The sequence below is a fragment of the Mangifera indica genome, chromosome 15, assembly GCF_011075055.1.
Source record: "Mangifera indica cultivar Alphonso chromosome 15, CATAS_Mindica_2.1, whole genome shotgun sequence".
NCBI classification, from domain to species: Eukaryota; Viridiplantae; Streptophyta; class Magnoliopsida; order Sapindales; family Anacardiaceae; genus Mangifera; species Mangifera indica.
Genome location: NC_058151.1, coordinates 13,984,369 through 13,993,168, shown reverse-complemented (window position 1 = coordinate 13,993,168; position 8,800 = coordinate 13,984,369). Strand labels below are relative to the sequence as shown.

Here is an 8,800-nt window from a genome sequence, read left to right as displayed (position 1 = left end):
TGAGAAAAAGTGTTAGGCCCTACTCTTCTTGGAGCCTTCTTAAATTTTCTTTCACCTCTTTGACAGAAACAAGTACACATTCTTGAAATACCCTTTTAGTGAACATAATAATAGTTAATGTGATTGTTGAAGAAGGTAGCAAGTTAGCCAGCTATCTTCCTCACAAATAAATCAGTTGAGTTGGGCCCTGTTTAATGTTACCTCCATTTCTGCAACACATGCTTACACTTTACATCTTTCTAAAAGTTTTTCATCATATCTTACTTTACAATAATTATTCCATTTGATACAAATCAATGTCTCCATTAACATTTGCTGGTCCATGTGAGTGCTTAAAACCCAGAGAAATTCGACACATGACCTTATCTGAAGCTTAAAGAGATTACTTTAGCAAGAGTCATGAGGCTGGAAAGGTTTCAACTGGGATTTGCTTTTTGAGTACAAAAATTGCATAAAACAGAAAGCCAAAGAACCTAAGCAACCAGATAGACCAACAAGGATTATGCTTCATAGGATATTAATAATATAACATAAGGCTACCCCATTGGAAATGGGGCAGCATTTTTGAAGATACAGTCTCCACATTTCCATATCTACAACTATCTCATCATTCAAAATTAAAAAAAAAAAAAATGGAAACATGAGGTTAATGGGACCCAAACATAATTACCACAAACAAGGCCATGGTGCTTCAATCAAAACACCTCTCATATGTGATGATTTTGTAGTTGCAGGAGTCTAGAGTATGCGCCCTCAGCTCGGCTAACCAATTCAGAGTGGCTGCCTTGTTCTACAATCCGGCCATCTTGCACAACAGCGATGTTGTCCACACCTCTTATTGTGGATAAACGGTGAGCCACAAGCACTGTGGTTCGACCCCTCATTAGCCTCTCAAGTGCTTCTTGTAGCACACACTCGGATTCAGCATCAAGGGCACTTGTAGCCTCATCAAGCAAGAGGATTGTTGGGTCCTTGAGAACAGCCCTAGCAATTGCTATCCTTTGCTTCTGACCCCCAGAAAGTTGAACCCCTCTCTCACCAACTGGTGTTTTGTATCCATCGGGCAATGCACTAACAAATCCATGAACATTAGCTGCACGAGCTGCCTCAATAACTTCTGCTTCAGTAGCTCCATCTTTTCCATATGCGATGTTTTCAAAAATGCTTGCAGCAAAGAGGGCTGGCTCTTGTTGCACCAATCCAATTTTAAGTCTAAGTGACTTCAAGTTCAATCGACGAATATCCTTTCCGTCAATCATAACTTTTCCAACTATTGGATCATAGAAACGCTCGATCAATGCAATCACAGAACTTTTACCTGACCCACTAGCACCCACAAGAGCTTGGCTCTGGCCAGCACGGATTCTAAGGTTAAAGTCTTTGAAAACAATAATATCAGGTCGTGATGGATATGCAAAATCAACATGTCTAAGTTCAATTTCTCCGCGAATGGATTCTACAGGCTCGGCATCAGGATCATCAGGGTCAATCCTAGTGGCGCGGTCCAATATAGAAAACACTGAACCAACAGCTTCACCGCCCCTAATAATCTCTGGAGCAAGACTAACAGTCTCTGCAACTGAATTAGCCGTGATGACAAGGACTACAAAAACCTTGATAACCTTAGAAAATGTTGATACACCTTTGCTAACGAGGTGGGCACCATACCATAGAATGAGAGCTTCGGAGGCATACAGAGCAAGCTGAGACAGGCCAAAGAGAATGCCAGAGCTCTGGCTACGGCTCAGGCTTTGTCGTTGTGGGACACGGAGCTCATGACGGAACAAGGAGAGGATCTTGTTCTGTGCATTAAATGCTGCAACAGTTCGAATATTGCTCACTCCCTCACCAGCAATCATGCTGGTCTTTGCATGAGCCTTGGCAGTGTCTCCAGCAAACCCTTTGAGAGAGAGTTGCTGCATAATAATCAAAATATTAACATAATTAACAACTATCCAAAAACTACATCAATCATTTTAATTCGAATTACTAAGAGCATACATGTTATTATCTTTTGATTCTGATAGTTCGTTACAAGGCTAACAGGAACAGCTAGGGACGCCTAAATGCGAAAATGGCCCTAATGAATAGTGCCAAACCGAGGTAACTTTAAATTAATGGGGCCAAAAAAAGGCAATGTTCCTCCAAGAAGAGGCAGGTAGATGAATAGGACATTCACAATTTATCAGCTAGTCTTAAAGATATGAAGTCTTTTTTCACTGTCTAAAAAGCATGAGCAATATAAGAAACACTGTTCCATTAAAAACTAACAATGAACATGGCCTCAGATGTACACTTCCAAAACAAACTCCACATCCTGAAAGCCCCAAAAACCCAGAAATGGAAGCCTAAACACAATAATGCCAGGGTAGTGTATGCAAATATGTGCACCCTGCGCAAGTTAGCAACTTTTGCCAACTTTACAATAACAACTCCCTCCCTATCTCTCTCATACTTGTATTCACTGCCATGCCATTAAGACTGACACACCCTGACATCCTTTATAAATAAAAATTTCGAATAAACAGAGATAAATATTTGCAAAAAAATGCAGATGAATTATACAAGTATAATAATAAATCAGAAATAATGTGATCACAGGCCAAGAATCTCTCGAGACTAACAAAAATGGTGGCATCTAGCTCTAGCATAGAGAGCTCATGTACCTAGGAAAAGAAAAATAAATAAAACAAAAGTTTTTTCACTTGGGTGACTTAAATAAAAGTCTGACACATACAGAACTGATATACACAGGCTTGTGCACTGTCGGTGCCATGTAAAAATCTAAGATCAAAGTGAGAGAAACTTGGCAAGTTGAAATGTTGACTAGCATATGGAAAAGAAAAGAAAGAGTCATAGCTTCGAGGAATAAGTTAAACATGGAACCCATATTGAAGTTGATGGAATCTTGACTATAATGTGCACAATTATTTAGAAGCTTATATTATATTATAGTTCATGTGGGAATTTTTAGAAGTTAATGCAGAGGAACCACGTGCAACACACTTTTGTTTAGCCTCTTGGCGTTTTGTAGAAAGATGGAGTGAAAGTTTATAGATTCTTAGATTAAAATTAGAATTATCATGTGCCCTTTTGAAGTTTGGTTCAACCCATGTAATAAATGTTAACATTTATTGGAGTAACATGTTGAGTAGAGTGAGCTTACTTGAGCAAAGTTAGCAAGGACCAGTAGAGGGAAAGTGCCTAGAATGAGAAGTGAGACTCTCCATTCCACTATGAAGGCAACTATGAATGAAGTGAGCAGTGAAGTCATGTTCTGGAGTATGACTGAGATTCTTTCAGCAATTGCTGATTTGACATCCGCCGCATCAGTTGCCAATCGAGCTGCAACTAGGCTTGAGTTGTGCTCTTCCTCATCGAACCATCCAACTTCATTCCTTAGGATTGCTGGAGAAAAGAGAATACCATAAGAATCATGAACATGAAAATGTATATTAATTAAAAAAATGAGATAAAAATAAGCGATAAAATACCTGCAAGCATCATTCTCCTCACCCTTGTGGTAAGGTTCTCACCCATGATACTGAAGAAGTAATGCTGTATCAAATATGCAACAACAGCATAAAGACCAGCACCAATGTAAATGAAGACATACTCCTTAGTCTTCCTTTCCATGGCTGCAGGATTTCTATAGTAGAAAACTTCAATCATATTGCTCATTACAATAGCAAAAGTTGGACCAATGAAACCAGATAGCACAGACCCTATGGCACCCATTATTGAATATGGCCATTCGGGAGCATTTAGCTTGAGGAGGCGGAAGAAGTAGCCATCAGGGGCTGGAGTTTTGCGGTCAGTTTCAGCGTTCGAGATCATCTCTATCCGTCCATCAGCACCAGTACTGTAGGAATAGCTCAAGTTTCTTAAGCTGCCAGATCGGAGGCTTAGAGACTTTGTGGACAATGAATGGCTGAGACGTGATGAACGGGAACGGCGAGTTGATGGGTTTGCAAAGTCTCTATTCCTCACCATTTCTTGGAATCTTATTAATGAAGCATAGGCCCCAGCCTTAGCAATCAATTCTTCATGTGTTCCTGTCTCAACTACCTGTCCTTGCTGTATAACTGCAATTGTATCAACATTTCTAATGGTGGATAGGCGATGGGCAACAACCACAGTTGTTCTTCCCACCATGAGACGATCCAGTGCTTCTTGGACAATGCTCTCTGAGCTTGCATCAAGAGCGCTGGTTGCTTCATCAAGGAGAAGGATCTTAGGATTTTTCAACATTGCTCTGGCAATTGCAATTCTCTGTTTCTGGCCACCAGAAAGCTGCACTCCACGCTCTCCCACCTGATTTCAGATATAAATGCAAATGACATCAAAATTTAAACCTACACCATCAAGAATTTAAGGTGGGAAAAGAATGAAGAATATAGATTTTGGGTTTGTGATTGTGAAAACCAAATTTCAACTAATTTGACTTTTATGTACAAACCTGAGTGTTATACCCATTCGGAAGCAAGGTGATGAAGCTATGTGCATTTGCAGCAGAAGCAGCAGCTTCAACTTCATCCATTGTTGCATCGGGTTTTCCATAGAGTATGTTCTCAAGTATGGTGGTTGCAAAGAGTGCAGGTTCTTGGTTCACCAGACCAATCTGATCACGTAACCATCGCAGTTGAAGTGTTTTAATGTCAACATTATCCAGCAAAACTTGCCCTGCTCACCAAGAAAACACATTATTTTAACCATCCATTGAAGGTCACAGAAACCCCCAATACTTTACAGGATTAAATTTTCTTAGTTACCTTGATTAGGATCATAAAATCTTTCTATTAGAGAGACAACAGTGCTTTTCCCAGACCCACTGCCACCAACAACAGCAACAGTCTTTCCAGCAGGAAAGAAAATTGAGAAATTCCTGAATATGATGACATCTGGTCTTGATGGATAGCTGAAAGTTACATCCTTGAATTCTATATTGCCATTAACCTCCAATAAGGATTTTCCATCTGAGGGGTCCTGAATTATGGATGGCTTTTGCTTGATGATTTCCATCAATTTGTAACCAGCTGCTTTACCTTTACTAAATGCTCCAAGATTTGAAAAAGATTGACCCAAACTCCTGCAAAAACCAAACATTATTTCATGAATTAGAATAAGCCTAAACATTAGCAATGACAAAAATGAGAAATTCCTCACTCAGAAATCTTACATGCCACCAACAATGGCAGAGAAAATTGCTGTGAATGCCTTCCCTCCATCCGTCTGTCCATTTCTGATAAAAACACCAGCATACCAGAAAACAAGCGCCCATGACATGCAAGCAATTCCATATGTACATCCCAGACCAAGACCTTTGGCCATACCAGCCTTATATCCGAGTTTCAATGTGTTCTGTATTGCATCCGAGTAGGAATTAAGGGCCTTGCCCTCACCAACATAAGAGTACACCGTCCGAACTTGTGCAATGGCCTAATAAAATACAGAAAAGATTCAGATAGCTGAAGTGCAAAAAAAAAAAAAAAACAACTCTCCTAAAATATGCAGCCATAAAATCTTAAATAGAATCAATGAATGCATTTTCTGGATCATAAAAATATGAAATCCATAAGAAAAAATGTCATTATTTCTAACAGTTTTGACCACAGTTGACAAAAAAAAAATTCAGATTTTGGCAATAAAAAAATGATAAAGTTAAGAAAAAGTAAACAACTTCTTTTCATGATGCACATGGAAAACATCATTGTGATGCTGCTTCAAATTGCCATGCTTAAAAAGCAGCAAACAGATTAATATAACAACACTTTGCAGTATAAACAAATACATGCACAAATTATACACAATTCTAAGTACTGTCACACAATCTTAGTACGGTAAAGCTCACCTGCTCGGCAATTATGCCAGCATTCGCATACGATTCCCGGCTTTTGGATGTGAGGCCAGTGAGAGTGTATGCATATAAGCCTCCAGCAAAAGCAATACCCGGAATGACTGCCACACTCAACAGAGCTAGCCTCCATGCTGATACAAATCCGACCACCAACCCGGCCAGAAATGTTGACAAAAAATGAATAAAATTCCCCACCTGACAAAGAAAAAAATTTAAATCTCTATACTATAAGAAGAATCAAACTTAATGGATCCAATTAAGAAGCCAAAATCACAAAAAGTCCAAGACGAACAAATCCTGGCGCACGTTTAACTCATGACATGCTAACGTACGCCCACAAAAATGAAAGAAAATGTCTTGACCTAAGGGACCCGCATTAATGCATCATTGGCAATCAACCCGGATGAGGTTTTTTGCAAATTTATCACTTACCATTTTCTAAATATGGCCCCATAACTTAGAATACAGTACAAACCCAAAAAAAAAAAAAAGTAAAAAAGAAAAGCAAAGCAAAAGAAAAAGAAAAAAAAAAACCTGTTAAATCAAACTCTACCTTCTCACTAATGGCATCTTGAACAAGAAGAGTGTCTGTTGAAACACTGAAGACAATATCACCAGTTCTTGCATCAGTATCAAAGAACCCCACATCTTGTTTCAACACAGCCTCCAAATACTTCTTTCTCAGTGTGCTCACCTGTCTCTCTCCAGTGTACATCCAACATGCAATTTCTAATCAAAATTTCACACCAACACAAGATTAAGATAACGTATTGACAATGATACAAAGAGATGTGTGTTTGTGAATTAAGTTAAGCGTTTGTTATTAGAATGTGAAAATCTAGAGGATTACAAAGAGATGCTAATAAAAGACAAACGCGGTTGATGAACCACGTGGGTTTTCACCAAGTTTCAGCCATGGTGCAAGAACTTAAAAAAAAAGATAGCTCACCTGCGTAAGAGGATAAGCACACAACGAGGCCAAGGTACACAAAGTAAAGTGCATACTGAAATAAAGAAGGAGAAGAGAAAAATATCAGATCTTGATCCGAAAAGATGAAGAAAAACTGAGTTTTGTAAGAAAATCGTATTACCTTGGAGACTTCGTAAGTCATTTTGTGTAAGTCCATTTGGTTTTTCCCAAAGCCATTAACCATTTCACCAAAGAGGAGAAAGAAAACAGGCATGGAAGAGCCATGAACAATAGCACCTAAGCTTCCAAGGATCATCAAAAACCAATCATACTTGTCAGCAAACGAGAAAAGCTGATAAAATGGCAAGCTTTGCTCTTTCTTTTTCTCAGCTTCAGGAGGCAATGACTTGGAAGCCTCAGTGGTCTCAGCCATTACAGCCAACAGCTCAACAAAACAAAACACCGAGTGGGCAAGTGAGTAAGTGAGTGTGTTGAGTTAGTTAGTAGAGTAATGAAAGATCTGAAACCATTCAAGCATTGAAAATGAAAGATCTAACAAACCACACACCCTTTTGCTCTCTTTCTCTCTCTCTCTCTCAACTCCAAAGAAAGAAAATAAAAAAGAGTGTATGTATAGAAACTAGAATGAACTAGCATGTATATATAGAAAGAGAAAGTGAAACAGACATAGAATTTAGACCACTGGTCAGAGCTAAAGAAAAAAAAAATGAGTACTTGAAGAGAGAAATGGGGTGGTGTGAGGAGTTCTATAATGGTGGTTCTCTTTTACACAGTTAACCATGAATTTGGTGGACTGTTAAAATTATTATTTTCATATTTTACTTAACTTTTTCTATCCAAATTAATTTTTAATAAACTGGAATCTGGTTTTTTGTGCAGTGTTCTGTTTCTGTTTTCTGATTTTTATGCCCTTTTCACCTAAGTATTAAATATTTAGCAATATTACCTTAAGACCCCTGAACTTTGCCAAAATATATTATTAATACTATACGATATGCGAAACGTATGATCCCTAGTGGTAACTCAATTATCTTTTTTGGTAAATTCTGGATTTGTAACTTAATGCAGTTATAACCATTATAATTATATTTATACCTTATATAAAATAATTATGCTTTTAAAGAAGATTGAATTTAAGTTCAAGAATTTGATCATATTTGTGATATTTCTTTTAAGCCACTTGGCAATTTAGCAAAAGATCCACTCTGTAACGTTGCATGTGTTTCTTGCAGCATCTTTTCTATATTTGGGCTAACTTGTTCTATAACTACCAGTTGTGTTTTTTGTTTTCTTCTTTAACATTTTGAGCTAATCTTCATTTAAACAAAAAAAAAAAAAAACAATCCGGGCTAAAATCAAACAAAACTCAACTTAAGATCAGTTTAAATATAAAAAATTTAACTCAAAATCGATAAATTAATATTTGAGTCCAACTCAGAAAAATTTAGATTTATGCTCATTTTATAAAAACGAGTCCAATGCTTAATTAGTTCAAACTTGACTCATATGATCCAAATTTAAATAGTTCAAATCGAATCTAATCCTAACTTTAATTTCCAAAAAAAAAAAAGCCCACATAAAGATTATCTCATTTAGTTAATCTTGATGATGCAAAAGTTAATTACAAAGGCTGTTTGTTGAAAAATCTAAGGGACCCAATTGAAAAGGGATGATAAATTAAGAGGTCCCAATTTTTCTGTGCATAGCCCATCAGACTTTTCAGAACTCATACCTTAGCCATAAATGACAATTTAATTACTTTAGACTATTTTCTGTTTCTCCCCAAAGTTTTGAATATTACTAGTAACTAATGTCCTAAATGGGCGTGGATACTGTTGATTTGTGTTATATTAGGAAAGTTATATTGTTGATTTAATTCTGTTATATTAGGAAGGATATCAGAGCATATTAGGAGATAATATATTTAGGATTTGATTTGATTTGATTTATAGGGATTTGATTTGATTTAGTTAAGGATTTGATTGATTCATTTCTTGTTATATCTTTTCTGT

At 37.2% G+C, this 8,800-nt stretch overlaps 1 protein-coding gene across 1 annotated transcript; it reads right to left on the bottom strand.

The window, feature by feature from the left end:
* Nucleotides 1-486: 486 nt before the first annotated feature.
* On the bottom strand, nt 487-7,498 carry LOC123198155 (ABC transporter B family member 19). Its single transcript, XM_044612789.1, has 10 exons — nt 6,949-7,498; nt 6,807-6,861; nt 6,411-6,586; nt 5,852-6,052; nt 5,180-5,439; nt 4,773-5,089; nt 4,460-4,683; nt 3,495-4,314; nt 3,167-3,408; nt 487-1,916 (listed from the first exon to the last, which is right to left on the bottom strand). Exons 1-10 carry the CDS (start codon nt 7,198-7,200, stop codon nt 708-710), a joined length of 3,756 nt encoding a protein of 1,251 aa, XP_044468724.1. The 5' UTR covers nt 7,201-7,498; the 3' UTR covers nt 487-707.
* Nucleotides 7,499-8,800: the final 1,302 nt, after the last annotated feature.

Excerpts from the sequence above, each read along its gene's own strand:
- LOC123198155 (XM_044612789.1), bottom strand. The coding sequence starts at position 7,200 with ATGGCTGAGACCACTGAGGCTTCCAAGTCATTGCCTCCTGAAGCTGAG. Across the intron at positions 5,090-5,179 it reads TCTGCCATTGTTGGTGGCAT|GAGTTTGGGTCAATCTTTTT; the intron begins GTAAGATTTCTG and ends TGGTTTTTGCAG. Across the intron at positions 4,684-4,772 it reads ATTTTATGATCCTAATCAAG|GGCAAGTTTTGCTGGATAAT; the intron begins GTAACTAAGAAA and ends CTTGGTGAGCAG.